The sequence below is a fragment of the Anas acuta genome, chromosome 19 (assembly GCF_963932015.1).
Source record: "Anas acuta chromosome 19, bAnaAcu1.1, whole genome shotgun sequence".
NCBI lineage: Eukaryota > Metazoa > Chordata > Aves > Anseriformes > Anatidae > Anas > Anas acuta.
In genome coordinates, this window is record NC_088997.1 from 1,981,429 (window position 1) to 2,005,951 (window position 24,523).

The 24,523-nt window shown below is 48.6% G+C and overlaps 1 protein-coding gene across 2 annotated transcripts in view; it reads right to left on the reverse strand.

The window, feature by feature from the left end:
* Window positions 1-876: 876 nt before the first annotated feature.
* AATF (apoptosis antagonizing transcription factor) overlaps window positions 877-24,523 on the reverse strand; it is a 49,199-nt gene continuing 25,552 nt past the window's right edge. The window contains exons 9-12 of one of the 2 annotated variants that reach the window (XM_068655946.1): window positions 20,310-20,377; window positions 18,330-18,410; window positions 15,221-15,292; window positions 877-2,012 (exon numbers count right to left, since the gene is read on the reverse strand). In XM_068655946.1, coding sequence (XP_068512047.1) covers window positions 1,949-2,012; window positions 15,221-15,292; window positions 18,330-18,410; window positions 20,310-20,377 — 285 coding nt within the window. In that variant the 3' untranslated portion in view covers window positions 877-1,948. Of the gene's footprint in view, window positions 2,013-15,220; window positions 15,293-18,329; window positions 18,411-20,309; window positions 20,378-22,722; window positions 22,762-24,523 lie in introns of those variants that run through there. The other variant, XM_068655947.1, reaches the window with a different exon arrangement.

Sequence of the window (24,523 nt, forward strand, 5' to 3'; positions counted from 1 at the left end):
CCAGCAGCGGGGTGGGGAAAGGCAGCGCAAAGCCCCGGGGGCTTCCTGGAGCTGGGGGACACAGGCACGAGGCCACACAGCGCCCTCGGAGCCTCCTTTTAGAGGAGAGCAGCTGGGTTTAACTCGGGCATGGCGCTTTTTTGAAAAGGTCACAAAACCCTCAGCTTAATGCTCCCCTCCCAAAGGAAATGTTTCTGCTCCTGGTCACTCGCCTCTCGCAGCCCCCTGTGTGGGGTTGGTCACGGGCTACTTTTCGTGCAGGGTGGTGGCATTTACGTACAGACGTGCACCTTGCTCCTGCTTTTAAACAGTCCCACGGCGAGCACTGCTCGAGCCACGTCCCTGCAGGTGTTGGTTCTCCCCCGGTGCGGCAGGCGCTGCTCCGTCCAGCACATAAGGGGTCAGGCAGCTGTTGACGGGAAACAGGTGAGTAGAAAGCAGACTTAAATCTGTAATGAAGAAGTGTAAAAGTGATTAATTAATTTCAGGTGCGCAGACAGCTCTAGGGACGCAATGAAGAGCAACAATGCGGCTACCGAGAAAGTGTTTCAATGGGGAAAAAAAAAGGGCTACAGGCACATTGCCACAGGCCTGGGTTCAAGCAAAGGCAGGCGCTGGGAGCAGAGGGAGCTCCCCTGGCCGGCCGGCACTACGGGGGTGTTAAATTTTAATTTCAAAATTAATTTAGCCAGGGCAGCAGCTCAGCATCACAGTAACATGCCCACAGACACGAGGCCGTGCGGCTTTCCTGTGTCACCACCGGGCCCTGGGGAGAGGCAGTGACACCAACGCCTCTGGGTAAATAACGTCCTGCTGCTGGGCCCAAGGGGACCCGCAGCTGCCGGTGCCTTTTCTGCACGGATCAGACGTGGACAATCAGTTTACAAAGCGTTTTAATTAGAGCACAGAAAACACCAAACAAAGACAGTAGAGTTCATGTGGTCACCAGCAGTGGCCAGCTCATTATACAGAGATATGCACAGATTATTTACGCAAGATAACCTCCATTGCAGATTGATCACAGCAGGCTAATAAATTCCCCTTACGGGGATTAATTTCCAGCTTCTGACCTTTGGATATAAAAACCCCACAAAAAGCCCCACGTGAGCGAGCTCCTCTGGCCAGCTTTACATTTGTGCTGGCATCTTTCAAAAGTGTGTCACGGCGATGGTGAGGACAGGAGGGCTCAGAGTCATGATCAGCAGAAATAATTAAGCGTACAGGATCAACGATGGACTGAAAAATCCACCAATATGTTCTAATTGCAGAAACATCCCCAGATGTGTCCCCATGTTGCACTCTGAGTCAGCCCATGTCCATGTCTACAGCACGTTCGTTCAGGAATTGGCGTGTGGACGGGGAGCGCTGGCTGTCTGCAAGGAGAGCACCTTTTCTCTGTTTTAAGGCCACGTTAATTATGTAAATGACATTTAAATCCTCTTGACTCGGTGAAAATAAAGTCACACATTGCAGATAGGCAGCCAACGAACAGAACTGAACGCTTCAATAAAAAACCCACCAATCCCCAAAATAAAATCTCGGCGGATTTAATACGAACGTGGGTGACCTGATTGCAGGAGGGGCTGGCGAGCCCTGCTGGGCTGAGCAGTGTGTCCCTCCCCCCGGCAGAACAAGCTGCCTGTGCCGAGCAGATTGCAAAATCAAGGTCAGGAATTTAAAAGGAATAGTCGAAAACCGATCGTCTTTGGGAGGAGGCAGAGTTCCTTTTAAAGGTGGGGGAAGGCTTTTAGCCAAGCCAAACATCTGCCCCACACTCTTCTTTCTGAACCGGTGTGGTTCAGCAGTGACCGTGTTTGGTGTTCCCTCGGTGAGGTTTTTAGGAACAAACCAGCAGCTGGAGACACCCCGCTCCGGGTGCTCTTGAGGCAGGGGGTGCGGAGCCTGGAGGTGTGCTTGGTCCTGATGCGAAGGCCGGGTGCTAATTCTGCTAATTCTGCTCGGGTTCTTCAGGACGCGTGATTTTTCCAAACAGCGACCGATAGAGCTCCGTCCTGGGGAAAGGAGGGAGGAGGAGGGGGAAAAAATTACTTCCCAAGGTCAAACTGGAAGCAAGAGGCTGCCACCAAACCCACCTGCTCCTTAAAACGAAAAGGCCTCGTATAATTAAAAATGCATTCAACAATCGTTATTAATACATGCAAGCAAAGGGAAGAACTTGCCTGAGCCCAATCACACGCGGTACAGAAATATGTAAATATTTCAGTGTGGCTGGATACCGTATCTCTGGAGAATGAGGGCTTCTATAAGTTTGCCCTTTACAGACAGGCTCTTCAAGTAAGAAAACAAGATTGAATATTTTAATAGGATGTATGAGACCGCAGAGCCATAAGGAGGATTCAATCAGACAGTCTTCGTGGGACTATAATTTAGTTTTCATACATTTTCTTGGACTTGACGGTACTTGAAAAACAATGAAAATGACCCAGCAACAAGAGTCCAATTAATATCACATATGCAGCAATTGTGATAACAGGAGCAAGTATAAAAAAATAATAAAAAAAAAATAAAGTGGGCTGGGGTTATTTATTTATTTTTAATTTTAAACCAAAGTAACCTGAGAAGAGAGCTGGGAAAAGGAGAGAGCATTTTTATAACTCGCACATTTCAGGAAATCAAGGCAGACCCCAGGAGAGCACCATTTCCTCCGGCCGCTCTGTCTGCAGGCACAGCCCCGTTGTGCGATGCCATGCGGTGCTGCGGGGGGGATTTCTTCCCTCCTGAGCTCTGCGACAACCACGGGGTTATTGCAGCCACAAGCCCAGCCGTCCGCTCGCTGCGGGCTCCAGCTCCGTGGTTTGTCAGGGCCAGCACCCAGGAAAGCTGCTGCAAGAGGAGGCCGAGCTGGCAGCACTCCCCTGGGACAGGCAGAGCAGGGTGACGTCTCCTCTGCTCAGCGAGGATTGCGGCGTGGCCTCGAAGGATGAACCTCAGCCCTGCCAGGGACGCCGTGCTTTTGGCTGCCTCCTCAATTCAGATCACAACAGGGCTCGCTGGCGACCACTCGAGCTGGGAGCTGTTTTGCTGCCCGGCTCCTTCAGTAATCAAGGAGAGGTGGCAACTGGCTTGAAAAGTGCCTGCTCCTTGCGGACACTTCCACTGCAGAGAGCCACCTAATTAACCAATCTGCGGCTCTACCCTCAGACAAGGATGAGGTGAGGGATGTGGTGAGGGATGTGGTGAGGGATGTGGTGAGGGATGAGGTCTCCTCACCTACCGAAACGGGTGGCTCCGTGCTCTGTGTGCGGAGCTCAGCCCCAACCAGGGAGCCGCACCTGGAGTTTCTGTGCTAAATCAAGGGTGTGCAGGCAATTTGGGCAAGTTTAACTCGAAAGCAAAAGCAAACCCCTTCTAGAAAACAGAGCTGATGTTTGAAAAGCTGCTCTGAGCTGAGGAGAGGAAGGTGGTAGGGGTCAGGTGTTGTAAGTGGCAGCTGAATTGCACCGAGTGCCCCAAATCGAAGGCTCGGGGACAAACGATGTCCCCCCCCCCCCGGAGCTGCCAGAAACCGTGTTCAGGTGACAGCCCCGTGCTGCCGTGCGGTCCCATGGAGGCTTCAGCTCCGAGATGTCCTGGGCTCTGCGTCCTCTGGTCCAAGCTCTCCTGGGACGCCCACGAGCCAGCAGGAAGGGGACACGCAGGCAGGGAGCAAACACCTGCAGAAAGCACTGCCCGCACTAGGCAGAAAAGGGAGGAGGGAGAGGAACGCCTTCCCCAGGCCTCCAACATTTTCCATCTTTCCTGACTATTAACTGATAAACGTGACTCGCTTTTGCTGTTTCAACTGAGAAATCAGATGGCAAACAGCAAGCAAGCGGCGCTCCTGATAAAAAAAAGAAAAGATGTTGTGGCTTTAAGGCTCCGTCAAGTGATTGGAAGGAAAATGCAGAGCGATGCCATTTGGTGCTCCGACAATCCCAGCCCTCCCGCCCTGCTTTGCTGCCTCAGACCCCATCATTACCCCGAGCCAACGTTTCCACTTGTGCTGCAATCTCGGTGCAATTCCCGGGCAGCTCCCGGCCGCAGCGGGGTTCCCGTGTGGGGAGCAGCGAGGGAACTGCTGGAACCAGTGGCTGGCAGAGCACTGCAGGTGGGCAAAGCCCACGAACACGCGGGGTGTGCTCGTGTCAGAGGAGGCTGAGCAGCCTGGGGACCTCAGCAAACATCACCAGCTCAGTCCTTCTCCCCTCTCCCTGGCCTACAGCTCGTTTTAATACTGAAGTTGAGTTAATTGCACGGAGGGAAGCAGCCTAACGAAGCCAAATCTCAATACCAAAGGCACCCTCCAGCTGGCTCCCCAACCCACGCCTGAACCCAGGCCCCCGGTAGGCTGACAGCCCCACGACTGGCTTCAGCCCCTTCGCTCTCCTGCCCAAAGCCTGCCCAAAAACGAGGAGCCCTTCCAGCAGCCAGCCCTTCCCCCCCCGGTGGAGAAGCAGGCTCCCGAGGCTCCTGTCCACGTTTTTGGCTTTTGACGGGCGCAGGAGCTCAGGGGTCGGTGCTGAACTCGCTCCCATCCCAGGGATTTTACACAAGCACTCGTTTTTCAAGCGAGCAGGGCCCATGGAGACCTGAGGCAAGGATTTGTCTTCCCAGGCAGGGAAAGGTTGGAGGCACTGCCCCACTGGTTCCAGACGCACACCCTGGGCACGCAGAGGCCGGGAGGAACCAAACCTGGCAGAGCTGAGCCCAGCGCCCCGCAGTGCCTCCGGGCACGGCCCCAGCAGCATCTCCTGCAGCCTGGATTGAGGTGGGACTGCCTGGAAAACAGCACAGACACCCTGGCAGTGATGGGAAACCATCACTCCTCCACCCTGACACAAAACAAACGTTTCACCCTGCTAAAAAATAATAATAATAATAGCCCAACCTTATTTTTTTCCCCCTCCTTTCATCGTCTCAGCTACCTTTCTTCCACAGCATCTCCCCTCAGCAGGATTTAACCATGCAGAGAGTAAAACTCATCAATCCTCCAGGTTTAACCTTGTCTCTGTTTCAATTCACCAGGGTAAGTGTGGATTTTAATACTTTCAGCCCCCTTAAGGCTATGCATAATGAACTCGGATTTTGGTTAAAAACATAAAATTTCTCTCCTCCACCCACATGTATTAAGCATCAGACTTGAGCCACTGAGTTGAAACAACCCAGCCCACCACCGGGTGCTGCCTTCAGACGGAGGAAAGGTGACTTTAGCACCGAGGGGCAGGGGTACGAACGGTGTGCCGAGGAATAACCTGTGCGGAGTAATTAACAGCTCTTACACCTCAGGTAGGGAGCGTGCAGGAGGCAGGTCGATACCGGGGTCTTCCTTGAATTAAAATTTAACTTACCCTTTATTGCAACCTACAAAAGCAAGTAATGAGCACTAACATTTTTATTTCTTTTAAACTGTCATTTAGGCTGTAGAGGGGATAATTACCTATTTCCACTGTAGTAAGGTTTTATCACCCTTAGTGAGGCATTTTCTAATTTAATATTTTTACTATATTATCATAAAACCTGTTTCTGGAAAAAATGATCACGAACCACACAGCCATTTGCCATAAAACATGTGTGTGTAAGTACCTTGGCTTATTATTTATGCATTTCTCCCGAGCTCTCTCCGAAGGCAGCGGCCAGCAGAGCTCGATGCCAGGCACCCACCGCTCCGGGTCTGCACTTTCTTTCGATGTGGCAGCAAGGCTGAGACAAAAGGGGGGTGCGGGGGGGCTTCCCCTCTGCCCCTGGTGCCCCCACGCAGTCAGGACCCCGGTTCTTGGCTGCAGCTTGGCCTCGTGGAGCAGCCAGGACGGGATGCACCGCGCTGCTCACCGCCCCCAGCCACCCCCAGCCACGTTGCACGGACCCAGCGAGGACATTTCCCCCGCTAGCCCCAAGCTAGGAGCCCGACCACCTTCCCCTTCATGGTTTAACACTTTTACAGCTCTCGGGGGGGTCTCTGCAACCCCCCCGGCTCCGGGCAGCCCCCAGCACGTGCACAAGCTGCAGACAGCGGGGTGCCAGGGCAGCAGGGCTGACGGCGAGGCTCCCCACCTTGTGCCTTGCTCCCACCAGCGGTGCTGTTTCCATAACTAAATAAAAGCCCAACTCCTTCACGGTGCTAATTCAGCAGCGGACTTTATCACCCTCCAAATCCCACAGACCTACTTACTGCCGGGGTTTTGTAGGCAAAAGCCTTGTGACGGAGAGCAGGTAAACACACACCGAGGGCAGGACTGCCCTGAGTGAATATTAAGAGCAAAAGCACATTTTATAAATAGATAAATCATTAAAATATCAATTGCAGAAACTGTTAGCAGTTCCCCAGGAAACTCCTTTGCACTAGGCCACCAAACATACAAAGGGGAGAGCGAACACACACCCTCACACGGGAGAGAGCAGCGAACGCGGTGCTGTTTGGTATAATTACATTCTCCTTATTGCTTTTTTTTTTAAAAGCACAGTCCTGTAGATTCGTAGAAGAGCAAAATTAAGGGGGAATATTCCTTTTCTGGTGTTGTTTTTTTTTCAGTGCTATTAATACAGCAATGCTGCGTGAGTCACTGCTGCTCTGCCGTTATAAAAATACCCTCCACCAAATCTCCCTGCCTTTTCCCATGTACCTTTTCTTTTCTCTCTTCTTCCAGGACAGAAAAAAAAAAGAAAAAAGAAGATAATTTAGACTGTGCCCCAAGCAGTACTGAAATAACTACAACTACCCCATTCCTGGTGACATCCTCCGCTGGGAACAATGCATTTCTAATTCACAAAAACCGGTGGAAGATGCAGCACGAACACCCATGAAGAAAAGCAGATGAAAACCACCCAGCTCCTGCTGAAAACAGGCTGGCTGCGGAGCAGACGGCTCGGCGCTTTCTTGGGAAACTTTCTGCCTGCATCCTAAGAGATCTTTTGTCCAGCAGTGTGAAATTCAGATTACTAGGTGCCTAGCGAGCAGAGCAGGTACCTGGGGAGATGAAACAAGCCGGCGTCCTTCAGTTCTCTGTTCCTACTCCAACGCATTACCCAACACCAGCGTGTGGGGTGGGGGGGGGTTTGCTCTACACTCGCACCCCCCAGGTGCATTTTGCACCCCGGGATTTCCGCAGGGACAAACCCACGCCAAGGCTGGTGATGGGGAGCAGTGGCGAGCAGGCAGGCAGCATTAAAACCCCATGGCACCAGCAGTGAGGGGTGCTGTGGGGCACGGGGGGGCAGCTCCTGGGGCCGGCAGCCCCACGAGATGGCAGTCTCTCCTCTCCCTCGCTCCCGCGCACGACTCCGGCCATAAATCCCGCGGCCAGACGGCTCTCATCACCGTGCCCGGCGCTTGAAGGAGATTCAGAAAGGTTCTGCCGCAATTCCCTCTCGCTCCGGCGGGTCAGGATTGGGTCCTTCGAGTCCGTGCGAATGCTTTTAAGCCCCACGGCTTTAAATTATGAGAGGCGACGTGTGACCTCTGGCTCGTCTCAGGAGACCAGGCGCAAGATTTATAAGTATTTCAGGATGCCGGTTCCTGCCCTAAACAAAGGGACTCTGCACGTTGTGTGAGGCTGGAGGTGGCGATGGGGTGGGGAGCGGGCTGTCCCCCTGCAGACCCGGGGTTCAAACCTGCCATCTCCATCACCGGTCCCCAACGTTTTGTCCTTACACCAGCACAGCCCCCTGCCTCTTCTCCAGCCTTAAGGTGACAGAATTAGCAGAGGGACCTCTCGCACTCTTTTTGGCCCCACCAGCGCCCACGTTTTCCCAGGAGCTGTTCCAGCACCAAGATCAAAGACGCAGAAGCGGCTGGAGAAGGAGCGAAAACGCAGAGAGGTTCACAAACCTCCAGCATGCTCCACTGGCGTGCTCTCTAGCAGCTTTAATTTCCCCCTGAAATTCATAAAATGTTGCCTTCTCAGGCTCTGTTTGAAGACGGGTATTTGAGCGGAGCAGCCGCTGTCATGCTGCCTGTGCAGCGCCCCGTGCAGGCACCCGCACGGAGGGGCCCATTCTTTGTGTACCTTAACATCCCATATTCCTAGGATGATTTCCCTCTTTCACAGCTTGACTGTTTTATAACAGATTTGATGCAGGAGAAGACAAATTGTCTCGCAAAGGAAGGACGACAAATCATCGTGCAGCTCTTAACAGGTTATTTTTTTTCCCTTTAAAAAGGAAATTTCCATAGCGGAGGCGTCTGTCTTCTTACCAGGGATGTCAAACACCCAGCGCCGGGACACGATGATTTCAGCCCATTGGCACTAGCCGGGGTCACGTATTCCACCTCGCTACTGCCAGCTAAGAAGACACAAAAGCTCCCTGCTCACACACCGACCCCTGCACAACCATGGTTTGAAGCCACGCGGACGCCTTAAAGCATCGACGGGGGTCAACTGCTGAGGGTGAGGCAAAGGCTGGGGGTAAAACCCCACCAACCAGAGCGAAACACAAAGGGCAGAAGGACACCGAAGTCACAGTGCCTCAGGCCCAGGGGCCACGCCGGGTGGGTTTCATGTCACAGGACAGCTCGTGCTGCGTGCTGTGTGCTTTTCGGATCCCAGCTCAGCTCAGCTGAGGCTCCCAGGCTTGATGCTTGATGGCACAAGGCGGTGTGGGCCATGCTGTGGGACACGTCTCCTCCCCAGGGTGCACACCTCTCTTCTGGGAAACCCCAGAGGGGCTCTGCCGGAGCAGGGGGCTCCTCCCAAAGCCATGCAGCCCTCCCAGCCCCATCCCAAAACTCCAGGTTTCTCTGAAACATCAGCACTGCAAGCTCGAGAGGCTGCCCCGGGTGTGAGAGCCACCCCCTTTGTTTCACAAAGCAAAGCCAACACAAAGCCGGACAAACTTTTGTCCAGGCCGTGTCTATAAAAACCAAGAAGGGTTTTTCTCACACCGCCAGGCACCTGACGTTTGTGCTGCATGGCACAGAAGCAGGAAGAAGAGCTTTGCTTTCTGTGAGGGACCGGTGGCAGGGTGAACGGGACTGGATTGACAATCCCAGAGCCCAGATTCCTCCACTAATCCAGTCTCATGGTGCTTTAATACCCAAAGTACAAAGTGAGCTAAGTTAAAGGCTGCTATCTCACCAACTTTTTCATTTTTTTTATAATTTTTATATTAAACTCTTATGTCATATAAGTAAATTAATCTTTTAATACCAGGATTTCCTACCACGCACCCCCCTCCGCTTGCTGCAAGACCCACAGTGACAGAGCAGCAGCATGAAGTGCAGGAGTCAGGCTGCTGATGGGGAAAACACAGTGTCCGGGCTGAATCCGAGGGAAATGCTCTAATCCAAACCCCGCTGGCAGAGGGATAAGCTGTGTCTTAACCCAGCACCCCAGCAGGCACTGGTGTGATGTGCAACCAGAGCCGGGCTGTAAGGAGTGGGCTGGGGGCTCCGCTGCCAAGCACGAGGTGAGGCCAACGTGGGCTCGCAGCCCTCGTGGGAAGCCTGTGGTTCCTAAAAACCAGGGCCATGTCAACCAGGTTAACTCCCAGCACAGGCAGACAGGTTGTCTGCCCAAAACAAGGCCCCGTGCCTCAGACTGCGTGGTTTGGCACAGTCCCGTCATCGCCAGCTTCTTCCTGGTGACACGTTATCCTCCACCTTCAGGCAGGTAAAAACCCCTGCCCTGAATTTCAGCCTGCACTGGAGCACGTCTCTTTTGTCCTGCCTGACTTTAGTGCAGAGAAGCCTTCTCCTGCCTCCCGTTCCTGCTCCTGGTGCCATCTTTAATGATGATGTATGGGCGTCCTTCTCCTCGGCGGTGCTGTGGGGAGGGGGTCACACATGCGACACCGCCAGCATGTGTATCAACAGCAAATTATAAACCGTGTCAATCCCAGTTAATGCAAAGCTGTAATCCTCTTTAACAAGAGATCAAATCAGTGCCATGAGTTATGTTCATTCTGTAATCTGATAAGAAATAGACTGAGACTCTAATAAAAGAGTAATGAGAGCCCTTAATGATGCTGTTAAAAGGTAGCGCCAGTTAAAATATTGCTGTTGTTCCAGCTGATTAGATCACTGGTGCATATTTGCACAATCTTGTTTTACCTGTCAGAATAACCTCAGTCGTCGTGGGAGATAAAGGTGCTTGGACCAAACATCTGCTCCTTAAAGAACATCTCTCCTGCCAGTTACCCGTCCTCCAGAGGTGACACAGTGATGTTCCCCAAACTTGGCAGGAACTTGATACCAGACCTTTTTTGAAGTGTCTGTGTTTAGTCTCTGTGCCACACACATGTACGGTGCGAAGAGCTGTATGTCAAAGCTGATAGTGAGATGTAACAAAACCAAAATCTGCACAGACATCTCCCCAGGAACACGGACTTTACCTGACCTTGCCATGACTAGGTGGTTTACAGGCCCCACTCCTGCAGATACGGCACACAATGAAAATACATGCACGTGTTTATGGACAGGAGCACCTTTAGTGGGAACCTCCAGGCTCAGTTGGTCATTTTCTTGTGCCTCATTTCCCAAAGTATGAAACAGAGAAGGCAGCATCTTCCCAGCTCTGTTAACGTGCTGGTACCAAAGGCTGATTCATTAAAGTTTACGCTGTGCTAGATCCTGGAGCGATGGGATCACTGCAGTGAGGATGGGCAAAGCATCCTGCAAGGGACGTCCAAGAAGTGGCACCCCCATGATGCCACCCTCGAGCCCAGGCAAATCACAGCTGGAGACAGATCAATCCTGATCTAATCCTGGGAAATTCCTGCCTGAGTCGGCTACTCCCCTCCGAACACCTCAGCACACTCACATCAAGCTCCTGCCTTCAGCTTCCTTGTCACAGGGCCGGCCCATTTACATAGCGATGACCTTGGACCGATTAGAAAAACCTTGGCCCAAGAGTCCTATAAATGTATTTAAGTCTATAAACATATACCCCAAGACAACCATAAAAATCACTTTCCAGTGTATGTTTTAAAATACTACCAAAGAGGGGTTAAAACAGAGGAGGGCTCGAGGCCACCCGTGTCCCACACATTACAGCATAATATATGTGAGCACAAGGTTAAACAGCCATGCCCATGCGTAGGGTGCAGGAAAAACTGGCAAGTGGAAGATTAATTGCCTGCACGAATGCTATTACTCCAACTAGCAGCAAGAATAAGAAAGAACGTGGCAGTGATGTTGACAAAGGCAGTACTGTACTTGCGTGTTTCTTCTCTCAAATTCCGGCTGTAAAACAATTCTGGAGGGACCGTCCATCCCTTTCCCCAGGCAGCGCTCAGACTCTTTCTCCTCACATGCATTTGCTCTTTATTTCTGCAGCCAGCAGCAGTGGCAGGTGATAAACTTGACGTGACGGATCCCCACAAGTCCTGGGCATCCCACAGCCACGCTACCAAATCACAGGAGCCTTTGAGTGCCAGCAGCCCCTTGCACTGTTTTAGGGGCTCTTTGCACAGCCAGAGCATTTAAGATGGCTTAAACATACAGAAGAATCAGGCTCTGGATTTATTAAATTTATTAAAATATACCAGGAGTGACTGGGCATTACAGTGCGACATGCCTTCAAAGCACTTAGAGCAAACAAAGCCAGGAAAAACAGTCACAGAGAACTCCGTCTGCTCCTGCTGAAGGGCTTGCCCAGCTCATCACGGGGAGTGAGGTCTTGGCACAGGCACAGGAGAGCCAGAACTTCCCCACCAGCCACCCTCCAGCCTCTGCCCACCCATATCTGCCCATACATATTTATTTGCTGGCATTTTCCACGCAGCTAGCTGACACCGTGGTCACCGGCAGAACTTAAGGAGGAATATTCAGGCAGCTCTGTTTCCACAACCCTTTGTTATATACAGCTCACTGACACTTTAAAATGTCTCGCACTACAATACCGAGCACCCTGTTGTTCAGATGTGTATTTACTTTGGGGTCATGCCTTTTAAGTGCCTGAGCAGGAAAAAAATGGCTGGGAGCATGATCACATCACTGTGAAGTGTATACTTGCATTTTCAATATAGTAATTCACACTTGCAAACAATAAAATTACCTTCTTCTGTCACAAAGGAAAGCTGTTATCATTACTGCTTCCCTCTCATGCGTACAGGCTTGGTCTCTTGTTTTTAATTCACCCGCAGTTTAACGCAGGCGTGGAATTCTTCTCGTCTTGTCCAGGATGGCTGTGTGCTGCTGGAGGTATGACGGCCCGTGGCAAGCGCAGGGACATTTTAAGCAGGGATGTGAAATGATCCCTAGGGGGTGGCCACGGTTTAAAAAATAAATAAAAAAAGTCACAGACAGCAGCAGATGTCTTCATCTTGGGAGAGCTGAACCAGAGCACTCGGAGAGTTCTGATTTTCAGACGCTGGCCACTCTGATACTTTCAGTGTGTTTTATGGTTGGATGCAAACACAGAAGGTGTGAGACCAGGGAGGAAAGGAAGGAAGCTGGGCTAAATACCTCCCAGGTTCGCAGAGCAGAAAGCAGGAATGCCCACCTCTGCTGTCCGAATGAGGAAGGCCCGCTATGAATAGGAAGAAGGCTTGCACCAGTCTGCAGTGCATATTCGTTGTGTTGCAGGTAACTAGCAGTGATTTTGGTGAACACTGAGGAAAAGTGAGGCTGCTATTTGTGTGTGTCTCATCTGAAACAAAAGCTTTGCTCTGCTTGTTAAAAAAGGAAATAACAATGCTATTACTAACCCACTGCTTTTTACACCTCCTCAAGAGCAGACCTCAAAGCCTGCCCGATTCTTTCCACCGCAGAGAAGGGGAATCAGCCAGGGAAGCACATGGACTGCTCAAGGTCATCCACGAAGCCATCTGCTGAACTCGGACCTGAGCCTGCCCAGCCCGAGCCCCGCAGAGCCCCATCCATCCGCAGGGTTTGCTCGCAAGCCTCATCTGGGCAGAGCGGGACGCAGCTGCCCGCGCGATGCAAGCCTCAGGCACGCTCGCTGGTGTGTGAACACATCAGCCGACAGCTCCACGCTAGATGGCTGAGCCAACGTCGAGAGCTAAGCGACCGAAATGCCATTAACTGGAAGCATGGCGGGCCTCCAACGCCACTAATAAACCTCATGTAAGGAGCAAGTTCCCGCAGTCAGACAATAAGCAGCAGCAGCTGCTGCCACGCTGCTGCCACCGAAGAATCTGTAACGCATGCAAGCGGTGTAATAACCCACTCGGAGTGGAGAAAACCCCCAGGAGACATTTTCAGTAAACCAAATGTCAAACGCTATGTCCCTACCACGATGATAGCTATGCAGACGCAGCGTAACACTGAGAGCATCCTATTAGCTGTAACAGCTTCGGAGGGTCAGCCGGGCTCCTTGCAGCTCGTGGTGGACTCAAGGTGCCTGCTGAGAAGGGAGGGGAGCGAGGGTTATGACGGCGGCAGCCAGATGAAGGGTAGCTGAGGCCCAAGCAGGCTATTGGCAAAATGACTCGGCTGTCCCAGCTGCTTTGATGCACTTCATGCTTGCGCTGACTTGCTGGAGAATTTTGGCTTCCAGAAGGCATTTTCTGTGCAACTTTTGGAACACAAGTGAGTGCAGTGGACTGCGAAGGAGGAGGCAATGTCACCTCTGGGGCCAGCAAGCATGATAACCCGTGGATTATTAGGGTCTCATTATTATTTTTCACCTCCCTCTCCCTCTCATACAGACCTTGCAAGCTGAGTTTCCCTTATTCTGGGGATGGAGCAGGGGGCTGTATGCCTGCCTAGCCTGTAGGACACTGCAATATGTATTATATGCAAAAAGTGGCCACTCTAACCTTATTTGATCTCCTCAAAGTATAAAAAATAATCAGTCAACTGGACAGGACAGAGAAATACGAGAGGCATGCGCACTACTAATGTATGTGGTATGAACAGGTTCTTCCTGCACACACACGTGCCACTTGCTAATTACCTTCAGACAAAAAGCTGTGGGGAACGAGCAGCACATCCAGAACAATGCCTACGGGATGGTACAGCTCTATTAGGAGTGCGTGTCCACCCCACCCCGTGTTTTATTTGGCACTACCCAAACACAGAGCCTGGTTCCATACAGGTACAGGTTCCTTGCCAGCTGGGACGCACAAAGAGCGGCTAGCTCAGGCCATGCACAGTAGAAACAAAAATGCACTTGATTATTTGCCAAATAGGCAAAAGCGTTCGCATCTAACCTCAAAAGGTCAAAGTCACTTCTGCCCCTCTCTTCCTACCCAGGGGGTGGAAGATCTGATCTCCTGACATGGCTGGAGGAGTAGCTCCCACTTTGCCTACCCAACACATTTATTGTTGTGGTGAGAGGATCTAGACAATATTCAGTACTCAGAGCAGTTTTCTCATTTGGAAAAAAAAAAAGGGAAAAAAAGAAAGAAAAAACCATGAGAAAGATGCATGATGAAACAGCCCGAGTCTTATTATGCACGCAAAATGTCTTAGTGCCAGCTTTCTGAAGAGCTTTCATCCAGAAGTCTGTGCAATATCCCAAAAGGCAGCAGTCTGAGAACAGCAGGTATTTGGTTTCCATTTCCCAAACAGACAAATGACATCTCTCTCTCACAAAGCACAAACATGTTCCACAACCCAGGGGAAAGATGTTTCTCAAGCCTTCTACATCCATTCATTGGAAAAATTATACCACCTCCTTCCCACAAAAAGCCCAGCATTTCCAGACTTACTTAAAAAATGTACTACGTAAGAAATACAGCTGTAGAACAGCTGCCTAGCAACTGTGTACCAAAATTAACTTGTATCTTCTTTGATAATTAGCAAGTTAAAACATTATAGTCTTCTAATAAAATCTGTCAGTCTTTAAATAGAAATACACACAAGCAGCATTTAGGTCTTGGCTGAATCTTGACTGAACTAATCCAGTTGTTACCTGAAGTAAGAAAATGCATGCTGAGCAGAGTTTAAATCAGTTGTCATTTCTGCTGAAAGACAAATTCTTTATAAGTTTTGATTACACCTGGAGATACTAGGTAACTTGGCTCACTATTTCTAGAATAACTATAAAACTAGAACATTTCAAAATCGGAGCAATTTTAAAGCAGAAGTAAAAACGCAGGTACCGAGATTTATGAAAATTTCTTGTTTGGTGTCACAGTAATTACAGAGTGAAAGCTCAGCCAGACTGCCTGGACAGATGTGACCAAGACATCCAGGCTATGATGCCAGTGACAAATGGTTAACTGATAAGAAGAAATGGAGAGGGCGACAGGCTGAAGAACAGGTCAATATCACGCTGTCATGAAGCCATTTGAGAAACATAATTAATCTATTACTCACCTGGCATCATCATTCATTGTGCAGTGGTCAATAGGTGCCATGAAGCTCACCAGCTTGCTGTGGACATGATACCTGGATAGTGCAGGAAATGAGAGGCAGCACATTAGGAACTGTTAATGAAAGGAAAATGTTACTGCTTGAATAGAAATATACCAGTCCCCGAAAGGGAAAGTGCTGGCTTTCCTGGTGGCTGATACCTGATGAGTTACTAGTCATAGCATGAAATTCCCTTCCCTTTCCTCCTCCTCCTTTCTTATAACATGGAGAGAAGAATTATCAGATGGTACAATGAACAGAATAACTAACAAGCAAATCCTTTTTTTAACACAACTAGAAAGAGAGCATACAGCTTCCCTTAATTGTGTGCAGTACCTAATCAGATTCCCAAACTGGCAACTCTGAAAAGTCAAAGAAACAGGAACTAACTCTTGTTTTCAGCCTGCCTTTCAGCTGGCATCTCAATCACCTTCTGGAATTTGCGCCCAAAGAGTGCACTGCAGGCAGCAGCAGTGTCAGAGCATCAGACCTCAAGCATCCATCTGCTATCACTTTTTCCTTGCTCTGTGGTAGCTAGGGCCCTAAAGGATCTCAAAATCCCGCTCTGCTGGCCATACCCATAGCTGGAAAGTGCTATCCCAAATAACTTAGAACTACAGCACGTAAAACGAGGCAGAGAAGATGGGAAAAAGACCTGCAAAGAGAAGAGGCATGTCCAAGGTAATAAAGTGCTGCATCTGTCCCCGCTTCTGATCCACCAAAATATTTCTGCACGCTGTGATGCACCTACAGATATGGGGTTACCCTCCTGCATTCCACCCTGAGCTTGGAACTTGCAGTGGCTTTTCATGACTTACAGCCCAGGATCTGACATAACACAATTTCACAGCATACTGAAAAACTGTGAATGTGAAGGTGCCTTTAAACGCGAGTGTGTAAGGGCAGGAGATTCCAAACCAGTAGCTTTGCTGTGCACTACCATGCTGCCCACCCAAGTCTGAAATGTTTTATCCAAGTTGCTGCTATTTTTAGAGCTTGACAAATAGCAGGCAAAAGGATTCACAAGCATTTGCCCAGAATCACCTTTTCTCTCTGTCACCTCTGCACTCCCTTTTGTTTGCTTATGCAGGAACATTCCCTTGAGGGGATTTTTAGCTCACAAGAATATTTCAGAATGGCTCTTCAGGCGCAGCACACACTCACCCTTACACAAGGGCTTCTCTACACAATCAAGTCTTTGTCACTCGTAATGGAAGGAACTGCCCTGGTCTAACGCTGTAATGATCAAATCAGGGAACAGACACGGCACCGCGTGGCTAGCACGGCACCAAGCAGCAGGTCAACAGGCTGAGCTATGGAATAGTTCACTTGCATTAAAAACTGATGGATTCGTAGAGATCAAAGCTTACACAGAGATGGACTGCTAAGTAGTAAGGGGACTTGGCAATCCTGATAAATCCTCTGATGCAAGTTGTTTGTCCAGAACTAATTACCATCATGCTTTTAAAATCAGGACCTTCAAAATCCCCATCTAGCAGATATTGAGTATTTAACTTCCTTCACAGAAAGCTGCCCCCTGTTGCAGCACAGGCAGCACTGATGAGAGCAGTAGGAGCACACACATCGCTCCTCCACATCCGCCTCAAGACAAGGCATGTCCTAGCAAGGGCTAGCAGAGGCCTGGGCACCTGGTTTCTTAAGCTCAACTCTGCAGTTTTTGGAAGGGCTCACTTCTCTTCATGCCTCAGCTTCTCCATCTGTGCAGGGAACAGGGCCTCGTGTCAAGCACAATGTTGACTGCTTTTGAAAGCACTTGGAGATCCTCAGACCCTGTAAGGAACTAGCACATTTCACCCAAATACGCTGTAACACTGAAGGTGTGCTAAAGGATTGCTAAAAAGAATGAATTATTGAGGCGGGTAAAATTTAGCATTTGATACTTTGCTCTCCTAGATGTCAACGTTCTCCACGAAAACAAACCTAAGCACTGCTAATTTTAGGGGAAAAAAAGAACAGGGGACAGGCATGCTGCTTGGGGTGACACACGATCTTTCAGTAGAAGAACCGACTATTTAAAAACACCAGTTTGGGCTCTTTTGGATGATTCTGAAAAGATCCCGGAGCTTAACTGCATGTTAATCCTAAAACCACACAATGGCACATTTTTTTCTTTTATTGATATTTTTTCCTGAGGGGTCAGTGCAACTTTTATTTAGCGAAGAAAAAAAAGGGCACCTAAGATCTAAGAGGCAATTGACTTGGCAAGATAGCTGATCTCTCAGGAATGCTGAAGCGCACAGATTGCACACAATGAGAGACTTCCCCATTATTCCTAGAGGTTTATGAGTCTGACTCAGTTGTGTGATGTTGTCAGTAGTTTTGACTGAATCATGAATATATCCAATTATGTGTGATGCTGACAGAAAAGAATATTGATAGTCAATAATTATAGGCTTTTCAGGCCAACAAAGTAGCTCTTCCCTCTTTTAATAAATTATCTTATGACATCTATCTTAAAAATTGCTATGCCAGGCCTGACCCAGACTGACTCCACTGACTTTCTATCAGATGCCATCTAAACTCACGATTTATAGTTTACTCACAAAAGGATGGTTAATGTTGCGGATTTTTTCAGGAAGCGGTGCAGCTTTTCAGCATGCCTCCCTGCCACAAACACCTCCCCCACTACAAATCATGCAGTCATGCTAAACTCAGGGAGGCTAATAGATCTGCTCTGCAAAGGGGAAAAAAAAAAAAAACCACAACTATCTTCTCCAGACTGCTTCCTTTTCCACCTTACAGCATGGACAGTTCTTCCACTGGAAAGACAGGCGGAGAGATCAACCCAAATTAGTAGCCCAGGAATCAGAATGTGAAATGCTGTGATGCTAAAGAAAGCTCTGATGTGACTTAAAAACAGAGATTAGACACCAAATTGCAGATGACAAGGCTCAAGGAACATTAAGATTCCACAGTGGATGCCCCAGAGCGAGGCAGCTTGCCCTGAAGGGGACAAATAAGCCTGCCAATGCACCCTGGAGCCAAACCAAGGCAGTCCCATTTGATCTGGCAAAAGCACAACTTTTGGTTGCTTGCAGAAGCTGTCACCCACCGGATTTTCCTTCCTTTACTGGCTTTTCTGTCCACTTTCTTCTTTATTTTGCTTCGTAACTTCTGGATGGCCAGCCATTGCCTGAGGGATGCAAAATGACACTTAGAGCATTTTTAGAACCACAAGGCAGATAAGCAGTAGCTCTGCTGGGGTCTGAAGCCCGTTCCAGCCCTTTTGCCTACTGCATATACAGAAGTGAAGGAGATCAGAACCTCAGGAAAAGAAATTCAAAACTTCAAATGCCTGTGCTACTGCTTCACTCCAAGAACACAGCTTTTAAACAGCAAGCATTTCTCCTCGTGCCAGCTACAAAAGGACTCATAGGCCAGACCTGATGATCCCAATGAGATGAGCACTGTTTGGTGAGAATTCTTCATCTGCAGGGAAATCCATGGAGACCACAAGGCTGGCTCCATTTTTTATTCTTTCTTGATTACTGATTTTTTTTTTTTTAAGAATCTTTAAATCTTTTTTAAGAAAATCTTTACCAAATATAAATGATAAAATCTGTGAAAATTACCTTTAATGGTACTCCTTTTTGGTTTTGGCATTGATTGTTAGAAAGATTTCTATTTTGCACATAGAAAGCCCAGAACAGTACAGACGGTCTGACACACTCTGAACTGACTCTTTAAGTGAGCCAGGCTATGCTAACTTCATGAACAGAAGTGCTACAGTGCAGTAGATGCTCTGAATTTATTTCTTCCCTCGGTTCTGCAAAGCATATAAAAAATTACAAGCATTCTCCCCACCATCTCTGCATATTAAACCTGGCAAATCGAGCAAGAAGTCCTCTATAATGCTCCACCTATGACTAAGCAGAACTACAGAAGAAAGGCAAACCCCACTTCCAGAACGCGCTGTCTGATCCCCAGCAGTATTTAGAAGGGAAGGCTCAAGTCCTCGAACAGAATCTCATCAAGTCCAAGAAGTTTTCAGCAGGGAAAAACTTCTACAAGTTATAAATATTTTTTTTACGAAAACGAGCATCATCTTACCTAATTTATACAATGAAAACTTGACATCAGGGAAAAAAATCTAGCAAAATCCAATTACTGCAATCTTAATATAATCTTAATTACTGTAATCTATTTTATTGTAAAGTCAGATAAATGTACAATGTAATCACCACTTAAATGTAATTTTGTCTATATCATGTTAAATTATAGTGAATAGCTTTCCATAATATTCAAGACATACACAAAATATATTTGACATGTTGCACTAAAATTTGGATAGTATTTTACGAGGACAAAAGTTATTTTACTTACACAAAATTTCCTAATGAATTTTCTTCCCCTCCCCATACTCACACCCCCTTAACTCCTTTCTCAGCAGAGAGCCCTATTCCAGCATCTCCAACCTCCCTGTGCTTTTACATTATTTTCAGTGTTAGCCCAGGGCTATTTAAACGTAGACTGTTTACTAAGCAGTATTTGAAACGTTCCCTGTTTTCTAAGCATAGAATTAAGCCGAAGAATACAAACTTCCTTGCACGGAATTATATTTTACTTCTGGCATGCAGGCAACATTCCCTGCCACTGTTCTAATCATACAGTGTCTTTTCTTACAGCAGGGAGAGAGCATTCACAGGAGTCATTTTTACTGATCTCACTACAGATGCTTCACTCCTCTGCAAATCAGAGCTCATGAGAGAATGCCCAACTTCAGCAGAGGACTGTTGCTTCATCTAGCTCCCTCTTGTCAGGCAGGACAAGACAAGACACTTCCCCTACGCACCCTCTGTGCTATATGAACCCCTGCGACAGAGGTATCCAAGGTCTGGTACAAGCCTTTTATAATGCAAAGTATCGTTAGGGGCAATGCACTGTACTAAACCCAGGAGCTTTCTCCAGAGTCATTCACAATTTTGCCCTCTACAACGGGCAGGTCTGGTAGCTCCCAAGTAGTTCTGCACTCCTGGACTGTGCTGCAGCGCTGGGGAGAAGCCAGTGATGCTGCAGACGGCTGCTCACTCACCTGCCCATCGCTACTTGATCGTTGGGGTCCAGAGAACTGGTTTTACGCTCTATAAGCTCTCGAAGAAGCTACAAGAAAGACAAAAATTCCATTTAAAAGCACAATAAAGACAAGTTAATGCAAACAGGTTCACATGTTTCTTGGAAAACTTAAGAAATTAGGTGCCAAGTTCCCAAGAGAATCTGCATGCCTCATTTCTTGAAACTGTCTAGAAGATGGCATGCCAAGAACTAAAGCCTTTCAACATTTCCTCACCACAAAAGAGTTTTCCAAGGGCTAAAGCAGTTATCGTCCAAATCAGTCCCTGCACTGCACACAATTGGAGCATAACACTGGAGGAAAACAGAAGAGTTTCTGTATAAAGCTCGTTTCAGATGGATCTAGGACTAGGAGAGTCTTCCTATCACCACATTATGGTTTATTTAGGTGGCGTTTAGCATCAGATCATTCATCTGAAGAGAATCTAAAAGGTTCTGCCAAGCCAGAGGGGCACAATTTAGGAGCACACAGCCTGGGCCTGGGCCCTGCTCCTCAACCACCAGCTGAACCTGACAGGAGATAGTTGCTCCTCTCCCCGAGGGGCAGAACGAGGAATCCTGCTGGCATTTCAGGGATCGTTACCGGTCGCTGGGCTTTTGGAAGGATGAAGGCAGCCTGAACCTCCACAGGCTGCTGTGTACCCGACTCCTTCTGACGACAAGTGTGGAGAGCTCTGCCCCACGAGCCTCCCCAAAACAGACGCCGAGCAGTGCTAGGCAGTAATGCTGACTACGAGGAACAGCACAGAAATATGATTTTTACAACCAGAGCAGGAATGCTCAAGCAGGTTTTTCTATTTCTTTTCATGTCCTGAGGGTTGGGTTTTGTTCTTTGTGCTTCCTGCAGCCAAATACCCTCGTGAGCGGCCTGTCTGGCTACCTGACCAGGGCTGTGTGTTTATCACCACTCCCTGGAGGTTGACCACGCTGTGCCGTGGGTATCACACCTTACTGCAGGGAACAGCAATGAACCCTCCAAAACCGAGGGGCACGGACTTCTTTCTGGATGCCCTGACAAGCGAAGTTACTGCCTCGGCTCAGACATGGACCTGGAAACGAGGGAGTCCAGTCAACTCTACAAACGTGTTGGCCAAGAAAGGCTGAACAAAGCTTTTCTTCTACCCTGTATTTTTGCTCAAGGAGGAGAGCTGGTGTGCAACCAGGGCACAGCAACGTGAGGCTGGGGGAGCAGCCGGCTCCAGGCTGTTGCCTTCACGTGGCCGAAGCACACACAGCCAAGGCAAGAGGACAAGGAAGAAGCCAGCATCAGCCAGCAGCAGGGGATGTGGAGGAGACACCCGCTCATTTCTGAGCAGAGCTCACCTCGGGGCAGCCTTCAGGTGGCCTCCAGGGCACTGCTGGGTGGGCACAGCTGGTCCCAGGCTGCCCCAGGCACTGCATGCACACTGCTCTGGCTTCTGTACACTGCTGGACTGAGGGGGAAAGGCCAAAAAAAAATGCCATTTAAAGGCAAACTGTTATTGTTTTATGACCTTTTTTGTTTTTAAATGGAAGACAATCAAGCAACAGAGTAAATGTTTATTCCTGTCCACATCTTCCCCTGCCTTCAAGGCATACATTGTATTAAAAAAAAGAACAATTCAAGCACAATTAAAATCCTGCCACTACTTTTTCCCCCCTCTATTTGCCTATTTTTGGAGATTATTACTACAGAAATTACATTTAAGAATTCCAGGAACAGAGGCCTCTGGTTTATTATCACTAGAAAACAGCAAGCTATTTCTCTGCCCTGTTTATCTGATTGATTCCCAACATCTTTCTGGCACACAATCTATCAGTTTATCTCTCCCACTTCATCACAGTCACTTCTGGCAGCTAAATACAAGATCCAAATCCAGTGTTACACAGACATACGACACAGTAAACCTATGTAACACTGCTACTCTGTAAACAGCTGCCCTTAAGGCTAAGCAGAAATGGGATCTTGGTTTCTAGTCAATATGCTGTCAAAAGCAAGGTGGGAGGGAGGGTTTTAACAGCAGCCAGCAATGGTGCTGCTACATTTTAGTGTTTCTTCCTGTACCAGCAGTAAGACGTGTTTACTGGCGCGTCCTGGTGGCCCACCAAGTCATGGGCTGGTGGCACCCAGCTCTTCCAGCTCTGCCCACAGCTCTGCGAGGTGCTGAGCTGAGTGCTGCTGGGCAGGGCAGCAGCACGGGCCCCTTACTTGCTAGGGGCACATCCCCTGTGCTCAGAGCATCCTCTCCGCAGAGCTAGCAGGGGAGAGCTTTGTGCAGCAGCAGAAGGTGAAGCCCTGCACGCAGTTGTCTCCTCGGCACCAAGCAGGCCAGCAGCTCAGCAGCCACAGCCGGGGCAGACGCTGCCTTGTTGACCTTGGGGTGGCAGCGAAATGTTCGTTCAATGCGGCGTCACCTGCGGGACTGGGGACACTGCTGGGGGGAGGGAAGGGAGAGAGGGATGAGGGGGAATTAAAAAAGAGCAGGGACAAGAGGGAAATTAGGAAAGAGAAATAAAAGCTGCGAAGCATCTTACTACATCTAAATAGCGGACGTCTTAAAGCTAAAGTTATAAATCATGCTAACAATGGTTACTAAAATAAAAGTGGATGTAGCCAGAGGCTACCGCTGAAAAAGTCAGTCTAGACCTGCCTCGCTGCCTTTGGTCTTTAAGGATTTGATTAGTTTTTCCGCTTTCTAGCTCAGAGTCTTGCATTCAGCCCATGCTCCAGAGCCAGCCAGGGCTCGGGATACAGAATGAATGATAAATTCATTTACTGAATAAAGTAACACTGTTTTCACAGCACAAGACTTAAAACACTTCCGAAGCTGTAATATTTCATTAAGCTTGGCGATTCTGGCTTGAATTTATTAGTCAAAACAGAAAACTCTCATCAGACCCCATATATTCCATTAGGAGTGATATATGGTGTCTCCCAATGTCTAATTATTAACTAGGAAGTGTAAGTAAATCACTATCAGAATTAAGCCCTGATGTGTGAAGACAGAGTTTGGAGTTAGGCAATTTCAGCATCAAAAGGCTGTGATTTGAAACATATCCTTCTTTACTTTCCCTCCTTCACCTCCTCACACCTCCCCCTGAACTTCAGAAACCCCAGCTCACTCTCCCATGCAAGCAAACACACTGTCTGCCTGCACACCCAGAGGTCTGCAGCTCCAGTGCCAGCTCCAAACTGCTCCTACCGAAAGCAGGAACCAGGAGGATAAACTATAGGCAGAGTGGGCAAGGGGCAGCAGTAAGTGGAAGAAAGCAAAGAAAGCTGCTTGTCTGGTGCTGGGATGATGGAGCGATGCTTGCCCTGAGTGCATGCCGGTGTTTCTGAACTCAACAAAGCTTCACATCAGAGAAAATTTCTATTCAGGTATCAGTAAGCACTCCAAAGGCAGCGCTAGCGCTGGGCCAGGAGCAGAACTGCTTCGCCCTCCTGTGTTTGGAGCACCCGAGAGGAATTAACTTCTGCAACCGCTAACAAAGAGCAAAGCAAGGCACCCTCAGGATGTGACTGAAGGCAAAAGCCTCCAAAGCAGCTTGTATTCACCTACCTGCGCTGACACCAAAGCCATTGTTAAAATTTACACTGGAGTCACTGATGTGTGCTTGCTGAAGAATTCGCCTTACAGGGACTCCCCTTCTCGGCTAGCTCAGAGACGCAGCACATCGCACAAAATTAGAGGGATTTAGAAATGCCATCAGGGTGTTGTTCAAGGGTAATAGAGATTCATTTCTCATTTTAGAGGTCAATTTTCATTTTAGAGGTTAGGTCTCATTTTCATGCACTATCTATCAGTGTTTCTAACACTCCAGTTGCTGACCTTTCTGATTTGCAGACCCCTACGAATTTCCAGTTGAGACAAAGAGCTAAGTATAGCTGAAATAAGCCTTGTGACAAAAGAGACTTTTCTTTGCCCTCACAGACCAGTTCAAATTAATATTTTGCAGACGCTGATCTATATTTCTAAGGTTTGTAAACTAAATATAACTGGAACAAAAGAAACTCTTCTTCTCTGATGTTACTAAAGTCTTCAAAGAAGCCAGTAAAGGCACAGGTCATTTCTGCTACCGTGCATCAAAGCCACCTGCTCTGTCTCACGAGTGGCACTGCTGGCTTTGAATTCACCAAGTCAGGTATGAGGGGAGGTGAGACTCGTTGTGCTTGCTGCTGTACGAGGCAGTCCC